The sequence below is a fragment of the Terrapene carolina genome, unplaced genomic scaffold, assembly GCF_002925995.2.
Source record: "Terrapene carolina triunguis isolate 2854851 unplaced genomic scaffold, T_m_triunguis-2.0 Scaffold189, whole genome shotgun sequence".
In the NCBI taxonomy this organism is placed as follows: domain Eukaryota; kingdom Metazoa; phylum Chordata; order Testudines; family Emydidae; genus Terrapene; species Terrapene triunguis.
This window is the reverse complement of record NW_020664540.1, coordinates 11,604,306-11,627,623: the sequence shown is the minus strand read 5'-3', so window position 1 is coordinate 11,627,623 and position 23,318 is coordinate 11,604,306. Positions and strand designations below refer to the sequence as shown.

The following is a 23,318-nucleotide window of genomic DNA, read 5'->3' as shown; positions in this document are numbered from 1 at the left end:
GGATCAGATCCAGCTTCCTGCATGATGTGGTTGGCAGGGGGTTGAGGTCTGGCAGCTCAGATTTTGGCCTGTGCCCTGTAGTTAGGTTCCAAAGAACTTCCTTTTGGATCCCAGTTTATATAGTCAAAGTTGAGTCCTGCTTAGCTCTACCTTAATCAATCATTTTAAACTAAAATACTACAAAATAGTATTTTTCACCAATCCTAGCCCATTTCAAAACAATTCTTTAATCAATGATACCCCACCACCTTAGTTGATTTAAATCTTGCAAAATTAGTTACGCAACAGACAGAAACAATCCAAGAATCAGACAGAAACCATACAGATAAACAATAGAGAAGTAGGGACCATAAAGGCAAAACAATAAAGTAGTATAGATTTCACAAGCACAACTGTTGATAAGTGATTCCTTGCCAGACAAAATGCTATCAAACTAAGTTTTCTTTAAACATCTTAAGATCAGTTTCTTTATCTGGTGATCATGGGTACTATTGGGACAGGAGCACCTTCTTAACAGCCTGATATTATGCTGTTTTGATGCAGTTTAGATGGAATGTGAGGATGTGACTTTCTGCTTCTTAGCTCATGGCTGCTGCTGTCCTAATGTGGTTGCTGCTGCTGCTTACTAAAGAAAAAGGCCTCAGACCTTACAGCGGACTGCCCATATCACCATCTTCTCCACTACTGAACATTGTCAGATTCTGATGCCTTCTCTGATGTGGAACCGTCCTTTTCCCCCCTGTTTCCAGGAGAAGCCTGGACTCCTGCGCATGGCCAGTGCATCCACCAGGGTATGACCCAGCACCACCAGCTTGGTACCAATACCCTTGAGGCCTGCCATACCCCCGACCCTTTGGTCACACTGGGACCCTTACCACTGACCTTACCTGCCTTCTCAGACCTCATACCCCTCTGCCCAGGCTCCTGCAGCGGAACTGTCGGGCTTAGAGGCAGAAGCAGAACTGGAGACTATACCGCAGGTCCCTACGGCCGCTTCCTCCTCTCCAGATGAAACCCTTATTCCCCCTGTCCTCTTGCCTCCTGATGATCACAAGTAATACCAGGATCTGCTGCAGAGAGTTTCTCTTGACCTGGGCATACCCAGGGAGGAGGTACAGGACCAACACCAACTGTTGGATATTCTCCAAACCCGAAGGCCATCATGTGTCACGCAGCCCATTAATGATGGTATCCTGCAATCTGCGCGGGCAGTCTGACACACGCCGGCTTCCTGTGCCCCAAATCCCAAACCAGCGGAACACAGGTACTTTGTCCCCTCTGAGTGGGGGCAGATTTCTTCTTTTCTCACCTGCCCCCCACTTCTTTGGTGGTGCACCCGTTGACCAAACAAGCACAACAGCACACACACAGATCTATCCCTCTGGACCGGGCAGTCAAACTCCTCAACCTTCTGGGCTGGAAGGTCTACTCCTCAGCAGCATTGCATTTTGGTATTGCCAACTACCAGGCTCTGCTAGCAAAGTATGACTTCAATATCTATGCCAACCTTACAGAGTTCCTGGATGACCTGTTGGAGGACAAAAAGCAATGTTTCCAAGCCCATGTGGAGGAAGGCCACCTGGCAGCCACGATGAGCCTCTAAGAGACCATTGATGCCGTGGATACGTTCTTCTGGTCCCTTGCCACAGGCATAGTCGTGCTGAGAGTTGTGGCTGCAGCCCTCTGGCTTCCCACGAGGGGTCCAGACCTCCTCTTTGGTCAAGACCAGCTGCTCTTGGCACAGATGGACGAGTGTCTGCTCCCTGAAGGACGTGAGGGCGACACTTTGATCCTTTGGGCCATATGCTCTGGTGCCCAATTGTAAACAGCAGTGACAACCCTTCCGTCCCTGGTCATATGCACCATATCAGACCCCTATCAACGCTGCCCAGAACTCTAGAGAAAATGTTACTGTTCCCAGAGCCCCTGACTCGCAGCCTCCACCATGGCCACCTCCTCCACGTTGATCCATCAACAACCCAAGACCCAGTTTTGACATGCAAGTCAAGAACTGCGAGCCTCCTCCCAGTGACCTTTGGGGCCATCTTGCCCTATTTGCTCACAAGATTACCATGGATCATTGGGTATTGAATATCGTATGCCATGGTTACTCTATAGATTTTTTTCTTTTTTCCCCCCCCCCCATACTGGGGGCCCCTTTGGGCACCCACTGGGGATCTCTCCAATCATATCCTCCTATGACTAGAGGCGGATGCACTTCCCGCGAAGGGTACCATAGAACCGGTGCCCTGCCATTTCATGTACGGGGTTTTATTCCATACTTTCTCATCCCCCAAAAGGGTGGGGGGGGCACTGCCCTATACTGTCTCCGCTGCCTCAACACCTTCATCAGAAAATCCGAATTCCCTATGGTGATGCGTGCATCTATTATTCCCTCCCTCCTCTAGGGAACCTGGTTTGCAGCTCTTGACATGAAAGATATTCATACTTTCACATTTACTTTCACCCGGCCCACTGCAAATTTCTTTGCTTTTGTGTGGGCAGCAGCCACCGCTAATTCAGAGTTTTCCCCTTCGGCATCACAAGAGCCCCAAGGGTCTTCACGAAAGTCTTTGCGGTTGTGGCGGCATAAATGCGGTGTCGAGGTTACTCTGTGTACCCTTACCTGGATGACTGGCTTCTGGTCGCTCCCTCACACACTTAGCTTATGTTCGCCATTCATGCTCTCCTCGCAATTTTCAGCGTCTGTATCAACTAGGAGAAAGTGGTGCTCGTACAGACGCAGATCAACTTCATAGGAGTGTGCCTCAGTTCTGTGGTGGCAAATGCCTTCCTCCTGGTGGACTGCTTCGGAACGTTGACAACTCTAGTGATAGACATCCACTGCAGCCGATGCGCCACTGTGTGTCATTGCCTATGCCTCCTTGGGCACATGGCAGCCTGCACCTACGTGATGCTGCGTGCCCACGTACACATGTGCTGCCTCCAGCTGTGGCTCCTGTCAGTCTTCAGACCCCACAGCATCTGGATGCATCTGAACATGCTATGTGCTGTCTAATGCCCCCGTCCCCTGGCAGGATTATGGTGTACTTGACGCAGGCACAGGCAGCAGCATCTGCCTCCCTGGTGTACATCTTCTGGTACAAAATCTGCCGACCAGTGACAGGGTGTTCCGTACATTCTTTTGCCACCCATTATGCCATCACCCGGGGTGTCAGAAGATGCTGCCATGGGTTGTGCCATGTCTTGCATCCTCACTCTCACCTCTGTGCTGATAACTACTTCCTGCTCACCCACATTTGGAATACATATAGGGACCACCACTCGAAGAAGAAGAAGAAGAAGAAGAAGAGGAGGAGGTTACTTACCTGTAACTGGAGGTTCTTCGAGATGTGTGGTTCCTATTTCTATTCCAATACCCGCCCTCCGTCCCCTCTGCTGTGGACAGCACTTCTCAGCATTAAGAGAGTCACTGAAGGGGCGTTGACCCGCATAGCCTCATATAACCTTGCCTAGAACACAAGGCTACGTACGACGCACGTACATATATCTCTCTACACGTACGTAAATATATATATCTACATGTACACCCCCCCCGATACCTCCCCATTTGAGCAATTTCTCTATTAGCCAGTGTCCACTTCCACTATTATGTACATAGCCATTAGCATTAAAGATGAGCCACAATGGGAAAAGAGATTACACATATTTTTGCCTTTGTATGTGTTTGAGAGAGAGCAAAACTCTTCCCGGCCTTTAAGTCCTCTGTTTGTTTTTACACTACATACATTGAGTATTTCCAGTCTTGTGAAGTTTTTAATTTGCTTTGCATTTAAGAATCTATATTTATCATCAAGTGCTTTTAAAAATGTAGGCACAATGTGTGCTATACACACTATAATTGACTTTGTAGGAGAGCTTTATGAGTAACTGGGGTTGAAGTGACTTTGACATCAGAAACAGTGAAACATGGACAACCAATTGCACAAACACCTATTTACCGCAGTGTCTGGGGGAAAAATCTCACATGAATGAGGAAGAGCTAGTTGAAATTACACCTTAGTGAGATGGAGGTCATGCTTACAGATTGAGGAGAACATTGAATAGGCAGCTATGGTGTGGTCTCCACCAGTCAAGGACGTGTACCCACAAAACAAGTCAGCCTTCAGTTGAGAGTTCTGAACTCCTCCTGATGCTGAACTGTCATAAAGCAGCATCTGTACAAAGAGGTGCTTCATTATTGTACACCTATTTCCACCCTTTCAGATGACCTGGCCTCAATGCATGACTCCATATCCTGATTGGATTATGAAGAATACAGCAGTGTCCCTTCTTTGCAACATGGATAACGGTGGATCACAAACATATTTCACTTGCTCTGTTGACTTCTATTACAATACTGCCAAGTTTAAGGTCTTGGTCTTACACAGGATGCTTAAGATCCTGCTACCTTAGTGCAAATAGTTCTATTTGCTGATAGTGAAGTTCACTTGTGCAGGGGATGTCTTCCTTATGGTCTGGTCCAAGGCTATGGAACCTACTCGTGCAGGTACTAAGAACTACTGCATAGAATCATAGGACTGGAAGGGACCTCAAGAGGTCAACTAATTCAGTCCCCTGCACTCAGGGCAGGACTAAGTATTATTTAGTCCATCCTGGACAGGTGTTTGCATCCGAAGCAGACTGAGCAGAGATCTACAAAGTGCACTGTTTTTACCTGGCCTTGCCATATAACACATAACATAATGGCTTACTTTTACAAACCAAAAATACTCCCCTCAGTTTTCTCGGGGGGGGGGGGGGAGAGGGGGGGGAGGGAGATTGGGGGGGGGGAACCCCACTTGAAAAATGCTCTTACTGTGAGGCCTGTTGAAAGCCCATTGGTGTCAATGGAAAGACTCCCATTGATTTCAATGGCCTTTTAATCAGGACTTATGTTTGCAAAGCACTCAGGTACCATGACAATGAGTGTAGTAAAAAACCTCATTTGCCTAAAAACAAAGGGAAAGAGGAATCGTGGGAGGAAACTGAATAAATTCTCAAGGGGAAGATGTGACTTATAAACGAGTAAACACTGTGTATCTCTGAAATTCTGTGTCTACATGCATTAAGTACCTTGAATTCATATCCTACACACTCTCTCTCTTTAGTAGCCTATAGTCAACTGAGACACAAGGTGGGTGAAATAATCTTTTTATTGGACCAACTTTTGTTGGTGAGATAGACAAGCTTTTGGTCCAATAAAAGATACTACCTCACCCACCTTATCTCTCTAATATCCTTGAGCCTACACAGTTACAACAACACTATATTGAGCTAAAAGGTGTAACTGTTATTAAAACTGCAGTGAAGCTACTAGAAGAATAGCAGCAAAGGTGTGACTGAAAAATGTTACCTAGGGAGTACAGTGTAGTCAGCAGTACCTTCCATGACTTCTTAGGCCAATCAAGGATTTAGCTAGACCCGGAGGTTTCATAGATTCCAAGGCCAGAAGGTACCATTGTGATCATCTAGTCTGACCTCCTATATAACATAGGCCAGGGAACTTTCCCAAAATAATTCCTTTTTATCTAGAGCATATCTTTTTTGAAAGAACATCCAATCTTGGTTTAAAAATTGCCAGTGATGGAGAATCTACCACAATCCTTGGTAATTTGTTCCAGTGGCTAAATATGCCTATTTCCAGTCTGAATTTGTCTCACCACTGGATCATATAATACCCTTTTATGCTAGACTGAAGAGCTCATTATCAAGTATTTATTCCCCAGGTAGGTATGCATAGACTTCAATCAAGTCACCCCTTAACCTTCTTTTTGTTAAGCTAAATAGATTGAACTCCTTGTGTATCCCCACTAAGCACTATACCCACATGTACAGACGCTCTTTTCTCAACCTGTGTATTATATAATTTTTTACACTTTTTTGCAAGAGCAACCAACTGTAATATGGGTAAGGAGGAAAGAGTCCAGTACATATATGCACTGTAGCATCCTTCTTCCTAGAGAAGAGACAGGCTGTGTTACCTTGACTGAATTCTTTAGGGCAAGGTCAATCTGTGTTCTGTGTTTGTTCTGCACTAGCTTTAATAAAAATTTTAAATCTGTTCTCTGCTGTAATATCTCTTAAATGGATTCTTTCATTAGTGACCAGTGTTGTAGATTGCAAAAAGCATGTGCAATATCATGGGATAAACTTTCCCTTTAGATGAAAGGGAGAGCTGTGTGCTCTGTTCAGGCTTGCCAGGCAGCTGTTTGAGGTGTTAATAGAACTAGCATTTTAAAAACAAACACAAACCCCTCCTCCCCCATCCCTAAAAACTATCTATGCTAGTGGCTTTTGTGCAGTCCTCTGCAGTTTGCCATAAAGCATTGAATGGTATTCCACCAAGCAGAGCTCTTAGTTGGAGGAGCATTCAAATAGCGTTCTAGAAAGGATTGACTGACTGACTCACTACAGGGGCAGGATTAGTGAGTTTTTTGTTGTCGTTTGTTTTCTTTTAAGATTATTTCCAAATTGTTCTATAGCAATACTTCTGCTGGTGACCCAGGCGACTTCTGAAACTGGCATTTTTAGTAGCTTTCACTGGTACAAATGGCTGAAGACAAGGCAGGATTCAAATCTATCCTCAGTTCAAGTGAGCTTTCCTGGGGATTTAGGGTAGTATCCTTACTGACAATATACATTCATTTGGATGCCATCCTGCTGATAGAATACAGAAGTACTGAATTACCCTTCTTCCACTACTTGACAACGCTCTCAAATTAGACTAATTTGTTTTTGTACACTTAAAAAAAACCCAAAATATTCTTCTGTCGGCTACTTACCTCAAAGTATCAATGAAATAAGACATGGTCAATAAATGTATGATGCAGTAAACTCTATTTCAGAGGGAGTGATAGGTAAAAAAGGCAGTGCTGAAACAATGTGAGGTTAAATTTTCTGAAACAGTAAGCCTTGGCTTCCCTATCTACAAAGGTAAATATCATTCAATGTAATCCAAAATGGGGGGGGGGAAATCCTCAGTCTTGTATAATGTAAAATATTCCCTTGTCGGTATTTTAAAATGTAAACTAGAAGTTCCAGTATTTATTAATATAACCACCAAATAAGGTACTTCTGTGGGAGTCTTTTATTAGTCCATTCCCAAAAAAGCAAATAGAGGTGCTCTAGTAAGAGGGCCTCCCAATCAACCAGAACTCGAAGGGCCTCTTTCAACCACACCTGTACAAAGCAATGAAGTTAACAGTCATGCTGCATAACAGATCTCAAGCAAGTCTCTAACTCTAAATGCTAATTATTGTGCCCAGACTGTATTGCACAGTAATATATGAAGTTGAAATGGAATAAGTTGTCATGTTGAAGAGGGTCACCACTGTCTTTTGCCTCTGACTTTACTTTGAAAGCTATGTCAAGTACTTCCTCACCATAGAGATTTCAGATTATTCATTGAGGTGGGGAGAAACCATACATCTCTCATGCTAGTTGTTGTGAGCTACTGTAACTTCTTGGTCTATAATCTATCTATAGTCCTTTCCAAATTAAACTGGGAAAGGCATTTTGATTTAAGTTTGTGGCGTGACAGAGACTTGTACTAAGAAATGTCTCTGTACACGGTGAAGTTTGTGTCACTAGATTGATGCAAATGACGGAAAGCAAAACTGCTGCTGTTTCTCAATGGAAAACCTATCTGGGAAACTAATTGCCTGCTGGCCTAACTTCTAAAATGCCTTTTGAGGCCCTAAATTGCATAGCATTACTACTATTACATGACTATGTAACGCTGCCATGGCACTCTGCATTTTCAAAATATTATACAAGTATTGACTATCACAATGCCCTTGTGAGGGGTAACTACAGCAGTATATTCCCTATTTCATAGAGTGGAAAGGAGATACAAGTGATACACCCAAGTGCACACAGTTAGAGCTAGGAGCTCCAAAGAGTTTCAGTTGGTTTCTAGGTACAATTCAAGGTCTCTAAAGCCTTTATGTATTTGGTCCTGTACATCTGTGGCCTTGTCTACATTTTCTCCTTCTGAAGCTTGTTGCCACTTGTGTTTACAATGGTGTGAGTGTTGACAGACAGGCTGCCAGCAAAGTTCTTATCCCATAGGGTTAGATGGTGCTGTTTAAAAAGCCAGTGGCAGGTCTTAATCAGCTTTCCCACCATTATTACCACCAAGAAACTTTTAAGCAGAAAACTAGTGTAGCTGCACCCCCGAGGCAATCTTTTCTGCATGCTTTACCCTGACACTTTAGGACATCTAGGACAGTGTTTTTCAAAATTTGCGTCGCGACCCAGTACTGGGTTGCAGCATGTAAGGCATGTTAAAAGTCCCGTCGGCGGTGCTGCCCAGCTAAGGCAGGCTAGTGCCTACCTGTTCTGACACCGCACTGTACCCCGGAAGCAGCCAGCAGCGGGTCCGGCTTCTAGGCAGGGGGGCCACGGTGCTCCGTGCGCTGCCCCCGTCCCGAGTACCAGCTTCACACTCACATTGGACAGGAACCAGCCAATGGGAGCTAGGGGAGAGGGCAGTGCCTGTGGGTGAGAGCCATGCAGAGCCGCTTGTGCACCTCCGCCTAGGAGCCGTACCTCCTGATGGCCACTTCAGGCGCAGCGCAGTGCCAAGACAGGCGGGAAGCCTGTCTCTGCACCCTGGCTACGTCGCTGACCAGGAGCCGCTGGAGGTAACCCCCTGCTCCAATCCCCTGCCCCAGTCCGAAGCCCCCTCCTGCACCCCAAACCCTTCAGTCCTAGCTCCACCCTAGAGCCTGCACCCCTGCCCTAGCCCAGAGCCCCCTCCCACACCCTGCAGGCCTCACCCCCACACCCCAAACCCCTCATCCCCAGCTCCGTTGGGTCACAGACATCAACAGTTTTCTTCAACTGGGTCCCCAGAAGACCTGCACATGAGCAGGTGTTCTCATTAAAGGTCCTTTAACTCTGGAATTTGCTTCTTCCAAGTTCCAAAAACTAGGTTTTCTGCAAATCACATCTGCTGCAGGCTTTTGGTGGAGTTGAGAGGATTTAGACTTTGTAGGTTGGCTTTTCATGGAGTTTAATAATATGTTTGTATCTTTCACATTTAAGTGTTAATGTGCCTAGAGAAATGATATACACATTATATGTAAACTGTTACTTGTGGTGAGGAGTGAGGGAGATTCCCTGACATTAAGCATTGATATAACGTTCACGCACACTTAGTAACTGTATTTGATATTCTAGATTGCCAGTCCTGGAGGCAAAATAAAAGCAGCTGCACTAAAATTTGAAGCATGACATAAATATTTGTCCCTATTCCTAGTGCAACTCTCTGCCTTTAGGCGCTAAATGGAAACATTTTTCTAGCCCTTTGGCTTAAGCTTAAATAGTAGATTTTTCTACTTCCTGTACACCTCAATATATTTATAAGACTCTACCACACATACTTTGTAAGCTGCTGTTGCATTTTGGGAAGGGAATCATTATAAAATAGTTCACTGTCATAAGACAACATCTTTATAGATATACCTTATATCTTGCCATTAATTTAATTTTTGTGTATTTAAAAAAAAAAAAAGACATGATTTGGATCTTCATGAAAACATGCCATCTGTGATCAGGAGAATCCAAGTGAATTACAAGAGCAAAAGAGGTGTGTCTGCAGCTTCGTGGATGGAAAATACTAGCTAAAAATCTCCATTAAAACCTCTCAATCATTCAGAGGTAGGCATTATTTAGCTAATGCAGAAAAGTCATGCAATATAGGAAGCTCAGACAAAATAATCTTTTCCAGCATAACCCTGTAGTGTACTTAAAATACTGAGACTGTTCTTACATGGAAACTGCAGAGTTCCATATCTTTCTCAGTTATCAAGTAGCCCTACTAGGATCTGGTACTAAACATTCAGTTTACATAGCAAAACTTTAATTTAAAGATGCAAGAGAACATAAAATGACGCTAATTATTCTTTGTGTGATCTCTTAAGGAGTTATTACTTCTACAAAGGTAGCTATTTCCTGTTTGAAACCTTGAGTAGAAAGAGTATTGTCTTGAGGCAAGCTAAAACCCGCCAGCATATTTCACAGGTATTGCTGTCTTGTGTAGATGATGACATTTTATGTGTGCGTATATATATAAATGCTAAAAGAACATTTAGACTGCAAAAGTGAGCACTCAAGTTAGGAAATGCCAGAATTACGGTTGCCCGTACAACCTTTTATTTGGCCACCTTGTACATATGCATTATGGTATAGTTTAATTACATGATGATAGTATATTTTTCTACAGGACCCTTTTCTCTTTTAGTGGGCAGGAACTGATTTATGGAGAGGCATCTCTGTTAATTGCACTGAGGAAAGAGAAACCTGGGGGACATATTTATAAAGCTGATCCTAGTCTGTTCAGAGAGCTCACAGTACATTGCATTGTGCACAAGGACTGCAATAAGAATCTTCCTCACCAAAGGATTTGGGAAAGCTAGGCATTCTGAGGCTTGTGCACCCCAGAAGAATCCGTTCCTTGGAGGAAGCTGTATTCTCGCTGACGTTGGATCACCTTCCTCTGGATTAACCAGTACTTTGGGGCTGTTCTCTGTAGAGAGAAAGGAAGGAGGTAGGGAATATTAATACATATCGTATTCCTGAGGAAGCCTCATTAATGATTTCATTCAAGTGTCTCATTTCACTGACGAGGAGGTGAGGTTTTAAATTTCCAGAATATTGAATCAAACCTCATTAGACCTCTGGTAGGTTTTGAAGTGCCTAAGTGATTTAGGAGCATAAATCCCACTCTTTCAGTGGGATGTACTTCTAAGACTTAAGAACTTCTGGAAACCATTTCCCTTTCCCCCGTGGTTTCTGGAGAAGGGAAAGGGAAAAACAAATGTTGCAAAAACTTCCAATACTCTTCCAATAAAATGTGCAGAAAAGTTAGAATTGCATTCAAAGTACAGAAATTTTGGGAGTCATAAGGCTAGACTGGTGTTCCAATATAGAGGTGCAGAAATGTTTCCATAGCTTGTAAAACCAGCATTCTCAAAGGGCTAGTCTACACTGGCAATGCTAAAGCGCTGCCGCGGCAGCATTTTAATGTGGCTTGTGTGGTCGCGGCAGAGCGCTGGGAGAGAGCTCTCCCAGTGCTCTTAAAAAAACAAACCACCACCTCCATGAGGGGCGTAGCTACCACTGTCTACACTGGCACTTTACATCACTGAAACTTGCTGCGCTCAGGAGGGTGTTTTTTCACACTTCTGAGCGAGAAAGTTGCAGTGCTGTAAATTGCCAGTGTAGACAAGCCCAAAGTTGCTGCACTCAACTGTCAGCCTTTCTTAGCATGTAACAAAATCTGTTAAGATAAGTGAAAGTGTTAAGTTCAGATTCTCCAACTTGTTCACACTCTTTAGAAAATTGAAAGCTGTACTCATTGGTTCTATCTAGTAAGAAAACTTTCTTGCTCCAGGGTGTGCTGCCTCCTGCTTTGTAATCTTTGTGGCGCATGATCTGATAGTTTCATTTCCAACTCGGCTTCCCTTCCCTGCTGCGTGCCAAAGAGTATGGAATAAACATGAACTTCTTGTTTGTTCTTAGGTACAATGGCTCCCTCCCTAATGGTGACAGAGGACGTAGGAAAAGCAGGTTTGCTCTCTATAAGCGACCTAAGGCTAATGGAGTCAAACCCAGCACTGTTCATGTGATATCAACGCCCCAAGCATCCAAGGTATGTGGCAGTTGGAGAGAGAGTATCTGCTTCCTGATAATCTTGGCTGAAGATAAAACTTACTTTTTTGGGTGGTGTGCTTGTTTTCTTTTTTTGCCTTGCTGCCATCATTTCGGTTATGTTAGTGTTTAGACTTGAAATGAACTAGCCTGATTAAAAGTCCTACAGTGGCTTCTCTTTCTAGTGATACTCTTAGTTGTAATTTAAACGTGAACACTAATTTTGAGCTGAGTAGTTGTTTTCACAACAGATTAATTCATATCTGACCCTGTTGCTTCCATACAAATGGTGTAATTTATCAGTGATAAATCTTCATTTTTGCTATATGAAGCACAGAATAAGAGACTGTAACTACCTGTGATGCATACGAATATTTCCCTTATTTTAGTAACCTGTAATATAATAATTAACAGTAGGATGTAAAAAAAAAAAAAAGTTTGACTGACACCTCTTCCGAAAGAGAGTTGCCAATTTATTATGCAGAAATTGTTCTTTCTAGGTCTCTAATCTCTCGATTTATTAATGGCTCTGCATATGTGTGCATGTGCATCCAGTGATGTGGGATTTTTTTCTTCAAGTCCATCATAGGTTATGGGAGGGAAGCATGGGTAGCATGAACTTCCTGGTCAAACAAAGTTGACTCTCCTTGGTGGAAAGTTTTGTACTAGTTAGGAAGATGTACTTTCTTGTATAATGTGGGTAAGATTTATTTTTTAAAGAGCCTCTTTTCTTGCACTATTTCAAACGATGGTTGAGAAATCCTAAAACATGGGCAAGGTACATCCCACAGTGAACTGACTAGTTTTTGTTCTTTGTAATGAATGGTAGACTATATAAATTTTATTCAAAGTAACAAATCTTGATGTCTAGACAAGAATCAAAGACAAAGCTGTGCTCCATGAATTTTGAACTTGGACTTGTTTAATTCAGGAAATTTCAATATTATAGACATTCAGCTGCTTATTATTCTTTGTTCAGAGGTCATCTATGGCAATCGTGTGATGGGTTTTGATTGTGTAACTTCTGTTTAAGTACGTTGGAAGAAAATATGGAAGCTTCCACAGCTTTCTTGAACAAATTGAAGCTAAATGATAAAGTCAAGCAGTGAAGAAGTATATAAGAGCTTACACAAAGTACAAAAGTCTCCATCCTGAAAAGAAACTGGGTAGGTGTATTGGTGGCCATACAAGAAGCCTATCTTGAAAAGATAACAGAATTAAATGGAGAGATGAAGGATGATCAGAACTCTTGCTAATCAAGGGGATGGTCTGTGGTCACACAATAAACTTTGTGGCAAAGGTGAAGATAGTGCAAATATATATATATATTTTTTGCTAGATGTAAGGAGACTATGCTGAAAAATGCCGTTATTTGGTTTAAGGGAGTTAATAAAATTCTTAACATCAAAATAATGAGGCACATAGGCACCAACTTTTCCCTGCGCCGGTGGGTGCTTGAGCCCCCCCACCTCTTCTCCGAGCCTGCCGCGTTCCCCCTCCTCCCTCCCAGCTCTTGCTGTGCGAAACAGCTGTTTTGTGGTGCAAGCGCTGGGAGTCAGGGGGAAAAGCGGAGACGCGGCACGCTCAGGGGAGGAGGCGGAGCGGAAGTGGAGGTGAGCTGGGGTGGGGCGCTGCCAGTGGGTGCAGAGCACCCACCAATTTTTCCCCGTGGGTGCTCCAGCCCCGGAGCACCCACGCAGTCGGTGCCTATGATGAGGCGTCAGAGGGGACTTAGAAGCTATCCTGATTTAAAGATTGGAGAGGCAGAACAGGAATCCGTGTAGGATGAGGAAATGTGAAGAGAACATTGGTAGACCAAATTCCAGAGAACAGGACAAAACTTGTCAATGCGCTTAATGTGTATTACAAGCACACCTGAAGAGATGATTAATAGAAGTGGGGGAACTTAATGGGGACAGGTAAACCTGAATAGTGAACAATCAGTCTTACAGGGCTGAAGTGGACTTGTCTTAAGAAAAACAATCAATGCAGAAAAGGCTTCTAGCATGTGGAAGAACATGTTGAAGATGAGCGGTCCAGTTATCTAAGATATATTCAGTATGTTTAAAAAGTCTTAAGTGTTCATATTTGGTTTAGTCAGTAGATGAACAGAATTGAGATTTAAGAAGAAAAAACTGAGTGCCTTTTCCTGCCTTCTTGGTTTTTAAGCCTTTAGAGTATACTTGGGTCACAACCTATGTTTCACAACTATGAGTATTAGAAAGAAAGAGAAATAAAAAGCTAAGATTCTGTGTCATGGTTCAGGATGGACTGTATCTTTGACCTGCCTCTCTTCTCTCTCCTCCTGCCCTATTGGAGCCCTTTTACAAGTAACACTTTGTATAGGTCCAACACCTGCACTTTTGAGTGAAATCCCATGATTCAACCCACTTTTGAACTGGATCTCTAGGTTATAGTACCTCTGTTTACCAACTGTCACCATGCCTCCATGGGTCACAACTGACCATACCAAATTCAGGACAAGCTGCTGGGAAAAAGGGCAGAGACACCCCACAACTGGTGGTTATTCTTCCTTGAGAGATACCAAACCAGCAACAAAAGTAAACTTCTGTCTCACCACACTGGCTAACAAGAAGTCAGAAATGTAGCCTCCTTAAGTATTCCAGACATGGATTCAACACCCAGACACTAGACTTAATGATGAGTGGTTATTTAAAACAAATTTCATCAAACAAAAGGGTTCTTCTGATCCCAAAGGACCAGCCACATACCCAGGTCAATATATAACTCAGATCTTACCCAATAATCACGCTATTGCCAATCCTTGAGTATCTAATATCTAAAGGCTTATTTATAAAAAGAAAGGTGAGAGTTAAAATTGGCTAAAGGAATCAAATACGTACAGTAATTGCAAAGTTCTTGGTTCAGGCTTGTAGCAGTGATGGAATAAACTGCTGGGTTGTTAAGGCTCTGGTTGCTTCCAAATCATTGGAAGGTCTTCAGTCCTTTGCTTAGAATGTTCCCATTAGTATAAGTTCATAGTCCAGAGGTTTGAACAGGAAAGAGGCAAAATGGAGATGTTTCCAGGGCCTTCTGCCAAGTGAAGGGAATCCCATTGTTCTTACTTTGAAAAATTACAGGGGACAAGTTGGTGTTTGGGGTCACATGGGCAAGTCACATGTCCATGCATGCTTCACTTAGTCATAGTAGAGGCCATCACAGGAAAGTCCATTAAGTGTAGATAGGCGTCTCCCATAGTCCATTGTGAGTTAAGAGTTCCTTGATAGGCCATTTAACTTGAATAGTCCTTAAATGTGCAGGCTAAATGCCTTGTGGGTGTTACCACAGGAGCAAATATTTGAAAAATAGATACATAGTTAATTTTCATAACTTCAAATACAAAAATGATACATGTATACAAATAGCACAATCATATTCAGCAAACCGTAATTCTTCCATAGACATCTTACATGCCACACTTTGTACAAGATTTGTTGCAATTATATAACAGTGGTAGCAAAAATAATTTACATCGTCATATTTTAATCAGATAGCGTTGCACCAACCATGTCTGCTTAGCAGGCCCAACTGGATTTGGTGATTGCCAGTGATTTCCCCTAGGATCAGTAGGAGAATCCAGTGACGCCAAACAGCTTCTTGAAAACCAAGTATTTGTTTATCTATAGGAACATAGAAATTGGTGACAAGGGTTAAAATAACAAAGCATGCTTTAAATATTTTGCAGTTGGGGGTTGCTCAACTTATGCCATGCACGCTCCCACAGCTGGAGATCTGACTTCCATCTGCCTTTCTGCAGACCTTTCTTGGCTGCTTTTGTAACATTTTCTAAATACTCTGTTTAAGATTTCATGCCTGAAGGCTCTGTCCTAAGCTAGGAGGTGGTTGTCCGCTACATGTACAGATGAAACAGAACCTGTACTGTCAGCTTAAGAAAGTGCTTCAATATCTACAGCCATTAAGTCTGGCTCCTGCAGATATGCAAAACCCACCTAGGACTGAGTTAACTCTTTGCAGCCCTGTGGCAGACAGCATGATCGTAATCAAATAGACAGAGGTACACATTAATTTTATGAATATTATAAAGATATCTCCCCTGTTCTTCACGCTCACATATTCGTGGGACACTAGGAGCTGGGGCTTTAAGAAAAATACCAAATCTTGCTAATTCTTGCAACTTTTATGGCAACACTGTTCTTGTGAGATTGGGCTGAATTTAAGAAATGGATGCAGTCATCTAACCTGATAGCTCTCAACCTTCAGGGTGGCCTTCCATTCAGCAGGGAAGCAAAATCTCCCTGAGGAGGGATGCAGCAGTTCCAGCTGCATGTGATCACTGCTGTCACCCAGCCAGCAACACAAGTGGTGAAAAAAACAAAGGGTGTCCTTGTTCTCACACCCATTCCTTTCCCTTTCCCACTTGCTGATTGGTCTTCATGAGACTAACGGACAGGGTGGGTGTAGAAATTGAGGGTCCAGCAGGGGCAACTCTTGCTGCCTCATAAAGCTGAGATGAGCGTTTTTTAAAGATCCATTTTTTTTCTCAGTATGCTTTAAAATTCACAAGCATACCCAGATTTGTCTTGAAACTTGTGGTGGATTCTCATGGCCTGTAGTAGGGTTAATGGTGCAAATTTACGGACAAGGTTCTTGTGTGAATATGTGCAGAGATGGAGGGTGTGACGTTCCCCTGGTGTTATCTGGACCAGTGATCTGCTAGGTCACTCCAATCCTCGACTCTGGGAGCTAGCTTTACTGTGCTGTGAGAACCCCCACTCTGGGGCTGTTCATGCACAGCCTCTAGCACAGGGGTGTGCAAACTTTTTGGCCCAAGGGCCACATCTGAGTATGGAAATTGTATGGCGGGCCATGAATCCTCACGAAATTGGGGGTTGGGGTGTGGGAGGAGGTGAGGGCTCTGGCTGGGGTGCGGGCTCTGGGGTGGGGCCAGAAATGAGGAGTTCAGGGTACGGGACCAAGTTCGGAGGGCAGGAGGGGAATCAGGGCTGGGGTAGGGGGTTGAGGCGCGGGAGGGGGTCAGGGGTGCAGGCTCTGGGTAGCACTTACCTCAAGCAGCAACATGTTCCCCCCTCGAGCTCCTACGCGGCGACATGGCCAGCAGCTCTGTGCGCTGCTCTGTCCGCAGGCACCGCCCCTGCAGCTCCCATTGGTCGCGGTTCTGGCCTGTGGGAGCTGCGGAGGTGGTGCCTGGGGCGGGGGCAGCGTGCGGAGCCCCCTGGCTATCCCTACATGTAGGAGCCAGAGGGGGGACATGCCGGCTGCTTCCAGGAGCCGCGCAGAGCCACAGCACGTGTGGAGCGGGGCAAGCCCCCGATCCTGCTTCCCGGCTCTCCCCTTTGATCAGCGTTTCAGTCGCTTGGTGGTGATGTCTGTAGATGAAGGTGGAAGAGAGAGGAAGAGCATGGCAAATGTCTCTCCTTTTTATCCTGTTCTTTCTTCCCTCTTGGCTTTGCCCCCCCCCCTTCAGAGCCAGGTGAGCATTACCTCATCGTAGTCCCAAACTGACCAAGGGAAGGGGGCGGTGACTCACTTGAGAGTCCAACAGATCCTTTGTTGCTGCCTAGGCCATTGTTCTTTGTTCCTGTGAGGCTGGGTTTGTCCCAAACATGCCCTGATGAGGTGTGACCTGCCCCTCTGCTCCTGGAGAGTTTTGCCTGGGCTTGTTTTAAGCCAAGAGGACACATTTTCAGCCTCATAACTATATACATGAAATTACAACCTATAACATTACTATAACAACAATGCTTAGTGCATCACGAGCCTTTCGAAGACACCCGACATGACACACTTTGCATTGAATGACACACGGTCATATTATAAGGATGAACATGGGGGTGCAGGGTGTTCCCCCAAGGTACAGTGTGTCACAGAGGGTTAAAGGTCCTGTCAGTAGACTTTCCAATTCTTGCAACGTGGCTCTCACTATTGCATGGATACTATCACCACTGAAAAGTCATCACCCAAATGGGTTTGATCTTGGCTTTTGTCTAGCACCCACTGACGCGTTGGGCAAACCCTGTTTTAAAATATTAGGGGGGTTTTCTGGGTCTGTAGGCTGCTGACACTGAAGTTCCACACCAAAGGGAGTGTGACTTTTGCTTGCAACATAGCAGCAATCTTGCAGCACATGCACTAGTATATAGAGGCATGCTTGATGTTAGTCACTGGGTAGATCAGTGCAACATATAGCCATTGAACCTGATTACCCCCCAAGGAGTGAGTTTAAATTTTGTCCTCAGAATGTCTGCTGTGCACACAACTACTCTCTGCCGGCTTTCTGCTTTGAATAACAGGTCCTTTTGAAAGTTTTGTAAATTTGTAGTCATTTGGTCAGAGGATTTCCAAGATGCAGTCCCCACAAAGTATACTCCTTTTTAATGTTTTCAGATTGTTAAAACTTTTGGTGCAAAGCTAGGACAAAACTAAGGCTGTGACCCTCATAAAACTTAGTGGGACTGTCACTGAGCTCAGCTATTCAGCTTTACCAAGGACCACTTCAGAAATATTTCAAATGATTATACTATAAAATCTTTAGTACCTTTTTTTTTAAACAGACAATTCACATCTCTACAAGCTGTTTCCTCAGGAAGTCCTTTGAGTGACACAAACTGAAAAACATACTCGTGTTGACTTAAGGGAACAAGTCCTGCCCCTAATGCCATCTGCCCAAGTCCCCCCTGGGACAGTCTGATGTATCCAATACAGTTTTGTATCTGGAATCTGAAGCTGGTATGTTGGTGTGGGGCTACTGTGGAAGGGAAGTCATTCATTTTCATCCAACTGAGAACATCTTATTGCGGTGAATGGGCCACTTCATACCTCTGTGAGCCTCATACTGTAGAAATGTGGGCAGAAACCCCTTCCCCATATACTAACCCCAGATTTGGGGTAGGAGACTCAAGCACCACTGTTTCTTCTCCCTTTGTATGTCCAACTGGTGCATGTCCTTGTAGCCGTCCCACCTTTCCCACTCCCCAGGGCCCTTCCAAGCTTAACAAGGACATAAAAGCTCCAGGAGGAGGTTGGAGCTCAGAGAGGTATGCCCCTCAGTCTCTCTACCACTATTTCCTCAAGCAGGGGAGATGCATTGTCAACTCTATATTAATGAAAACTAAGTTTGCCAAGCTCTATCTCCTGCCCAGTGGCGTAGCCAGGTTCTAAGAGCAGGGGGAGCGAACACGGGGGAAAAAAGGCACCACCCGCTGCGAAGCAGCAAAGAAAAAAGAAAAAGCCAAGTCTTGCCGAAGAATCCGCCGCGCCGAATTACTCACCACCAAATTGCCGCCGAAGACCCGGAGCGACTGAAGCACCCGCCGCCGAATTGCCGCCGAAGACCCGGAGCTGCCTGTGGGGAAACCCGCGCTGGAGCCGCAAGGTAGCAGGCGCCCCCCAGCAGGCACAGGGAGGAGCATCACCTGGCTGCCACAAAGCGAGGGCGGGGGGAGCAGGAGCCGCCGCCGCAAGAAGCACGCAGCGGAGCCCGAAGTGAGTGCCACTGAAGACCTGGACATGCTGGGAAGCGCCGAGTGAGTGCTCAGGGGAGCGGCTGCTTCCCCCCCCCCCCACCTATGCTACTGCTCATGCCCTTCCAGAAGATAGTGACTAAACCTACGTAACTGTTTATCCCCAACTTAAACTCCACCCCTTGGAATTATGCACAGGGACCAAAACACATGTTCAGATTGGATAGTCCTCTGAACTGTGAAGGGGCTGTAGTGAATACAGATTTGAGGGGTGTATATGTACTGGAGAATCTTAGTTATGAACACCTCAGGAATAGAGGTTGTTTGTAGCTCTGAAATGTTCGTAACGCTGAACAAAACATTATGGTTCTTTCAAAAGCTTGCAACTGAACATTGACTTAATACAGCTTTGAAACTTTACTTTGCAGAAGAAAACCGCTGCGTTTAACCATCTTAATTTAAATGGAACAAGCATAGAAACAGTTTCCTTACCACGTCAAATCTTTTTTTAAACTTTCCCTTTATTTTTTTAGTAGTTTATATTTAACATTGTGCTGTGCTGTGTTTGCTTTTTTGTTGCTGTCTCTGCTGCTGCCTGATTGCGTACTTCCCGGTTCCAAATGAGGTGTGTGGTTGACTAGTGGGTTTGTAACTGTGGTGTCTGTAACTCTGAGGTTCTGCCATATACACGCATTACCTTAATTCTGTTTCTTGGCTCTGAGGTTTAAGTTCATCCACACTCTGGAAGGGCATGAGGCAGTGCTACTCCGCCTCAACTCTGTTAAAGCATTGTGTTTTGGTTTTTTGGGGGTCAGTGAATAGTGAAAGGGGTGGACGAAAGTGCTAGATTAATACTCCTTGACTTGGGGGCTAAAGGCGGAGAGCAGAAAGTAGAGGTGGCTTTTTTTTTCCCCTCAAGGCCCTGTGCTTGCTTTTTTGCATGTTCTTTGAGCAACTTCCTATCCAGAGTACTTATTCTCCTGCAGGGGCGTACAACACAAAGAACAAGAGGCTTACTGAGCAGGCAGGACAGCAGCATGCCCCTTTTAAAGACAAAGGGATCTGGAAGAAAGGAGGTGTGGAGAAATAAGGGGTGTGTAAAGAGGCAGAGGAAGCAAAGAGAGAACCAAGAAAGGCAGTATGGAGATAAGATTGGAGTTTGTGTCTAATTCTGAAGTACGTAGAAAAGAGAAAAAAGTAGGGGGGAGAATGGATAAATGGGTAAGATGCAGCTACAGACTCGAGAATATAGGTCACACCTGTCCCCTTTGCTCCCACCTTATGGATTGGGGTGAAGGGGAGAAGGCTTCAGCTTGAATAGACTGAGTAATGCCCTCAGGACTTGCCTAATCAGAGGCTAAGGATTGCTGCTGTTCTTTAAATGCAGACCTCACAAGACATGGCTTCACCTCCACGCTACGCTGCAAGTAGCTCACAGTCCGGTTACTTCCTCAGTGGAACAGGCTGATGCGCATTAATATTGAAATGTTTGGGACCTGATGTCTTCAGGCTATTGATGTCTGGCAGCAGGGTTTTCTAAGTTTGAGTGCCCCTAGTTTTAGAATCTGTTCCACTTGTATGTCTGTCAGACACCATGCAAGCATGATGCATTTATTTTGTTTAGCTTTCATAGTAACAGATCCATGTTTGTGTTACTCTGTATTTATAGCAACTTACTGACTTTCATAGTAGTTGTGTTTCAAAAATTAATAAAGTGAAATGTAACACTTCTGATTTTACAGGTTTCAGAGTGGTAGCCATGTTAGTCTGCATCAGCAAAAACAACGAGGCGTCCTTGTGGCACCTTAGAATCTAACAAATTTATTTGGGCATAAGCTTTCGTGGGCTAGAACCCACTTCATCAGATGCATGGAGTGAAAAATACAGGAGCAGGTATAAATACATGAAAGGATGGGGGTTGCTTTACCAAGTGTGAGGTCAGTCTAACGAGAAATCAATTAACAGCAGGATACCAAGGGAGGAAAAATAACTTTTGAAGTGGTAAGAGAGTGGCCCATTACAGACAGTTGACAAGAAGGTGTGAGTAACAGTAGGGAGAAATTAGTATTGGGGAAATTAAGTTTAGGTTTTGTAATGACCCAACCACTCCCAGTTTTTATTCAGGCCTAATCTGATGGTATCCAGTTTGCAAATTAATTCCAGTTCTGCAGCTTCACGTTGGAGTCTGTTTTTGAAGTTTCTTTGTTGAAGAATTGCCACTTTTAGGTCTGTTATTGAGTGACCAGAGAGATTCACATACTAACTATCCAAGTATACATCATCGCACATCTTCTTGCTGTGTTTGGTTTGATCACAATTTTTCCTTTATAGTGGTTATATAGCACAGAATTTTAAGAGGCATATTGTACTGTGACGCATCCTGTTAATAGGATATTTTAAGTTAACATTGGCGTTTTAATGTGCAAAAACTCTTAAACTGTGTTTTCTTCTTTAATAAAACTGCTTCTGAGTTCAGACTGGCTAGTGAAGTCACTCTTCAGAAGTTTTCATGATAATCTTAAAGCCCAGACTTCAAATACAGTATCTCCGAACATCTGGGTATCACAATAGTTAACCACCTGCCAAGCTCCCTCTTCTGTGTGCCTAAGGCATCTAGTTAGCTAATAGAACAGCTCTCATCCATATTACATTTTATATGCACTACAATAGATGTACAATATACCAGTTATTACCTTTTATTGTCTTTGTAAAAAGCAAGTGTGAGTTGGTAATTAAAACCTTTTACTGTTCTGAGTACTTAGATTCAGGTAGATACATCAGGTTGAACTTATTCCTTTGCACTTTTTTTGAACCCTTATAAAAGAGCTTTTGTGTATTTATATTGCTGTGTGAGGCAGGGCCTATGGATGTGTGCCAGAGACCAGTGATGCAATGGATTGCAGCTGGTGATCCTTCTGATGTGAAAAGGACACCGTTTTTTTTTTTAAACCCTTTTGATGACAGGCTTTTCTGGCATCTAAGAAACCTGAGACTAAATCCAGTACGCTAGCAATAGCTTCTGCATGTCCCATTGTGAGTGGTTCCAGAAACTCAGAGCGAATAAAGAGCAGAGACACCTTTTTTGTTCCTGATGATAACTTCTAACTTGACACTAAAATTTTTGTTCTGCTCGAGCTCTTCAGCATAGCTATTTGCATTTTTCATTTGTGAGAGACTAATGGAAATTTTCACTGCACAGAATATTAATGAGCAACCTTCTTCTTCCTCTTCATTTCCTGGATATGAAATTTGTATTCCTGCTTTGTTTGCCCACCCATATGGACATTATGAACTGTTGTTCTCCTTCCATTTGAGGGGAAGACGCATTTTACTCTTGCTCTTTCTGCTAGTAACTTAAATTGAACCTCTTTTTGCTGAAACCCATATTCCTGGCCACTCTGCGTACAGGAGAGGTGGTTCATTTCACTAATACCAGAGCTAAAGGTAACAGTTAGGCCTAATGGTGCCTGGGCTCTGCATAGACTGACTCATGGTCTTGTAAGCCCCAGTTTGGCAAAGCACTTAAATATGTGCATAAGTCACAAAGTTAAATGCATGTGTTGCTGATTCAGGGCCTGAGGCTGAGGAGCCACCAGGCAATTTGCTACTACACCTTGGCATTTTACAGAGCTCAGGGTATGTTTGAGAGAGGCTTTTCTTACAGGGACTTATTCTTCCTGCACCATCAGGTGTGTAAAGCACAAGTCAAATGGCATCAGTCATTTCTGTGCTGGGATCACTTTTCCAGGTCTTTTTATATTCAGATGTAGTAATGCTGTTCCAAACACTATTGTGCTACAGAGTGGATTAGGCTGGCTATATTGCATGATGATCCAAGAAAAGTTTCAAATTATGCTGACTCTTTGTTGGTTGTTTCAGGCTCTTCTGTAGAGCCCTGCGTGGATATAAATGGGTATCCACGGAGCTGTAGCGCTCTACTGGGAACCGCAGGAGCAAAAGCCAGCAGCTCCTCTGGTGTGGCTGTACTGACCCCACACTGCCCACAGCACTAGTGTGACCAGGGGCTAGGGGGATGGTACAGGTATGCTGGAGGCACTGCCGGCGTAGGGCACTGGCTCCTGGGGGTGGCAGCCTGCCCGGCCGCTGCTTTCACCGCTGTGGTTCCCGGTAGAGCCCTGCAGCTCTGGATACTCTCATCCATGGATATAAGTTTTGTATCCGTGCAGGACTTTACTC

The 23,318-nt window shown here is 44.1% G+C and overlaps 1 protein-coding gene across 1 annotated transcript in view; it reads left to right on the top strand.

Annotated features, from left to right (window-relative positions):
• The first annotated feature begins 11,506 nt into the window (after nt 1-11,506).
• The window catches only part of PELI2 (pellino E3 ubiquitin protein ligase family member 2), an 80,761-nt gene continuing 68,949 nt past the window's right edge, over nt 11,507-23,318 (top strand). The window contains exon 1 of the mRNA XM_024195927.1: nt 11,507-11,659. Coding sequence (XP_024051695.1) covers nt 11,507-11,659 — 153 coding nt within the window. The remainder of the gene's footprint in view (nt 11,660-23,318) is intronic.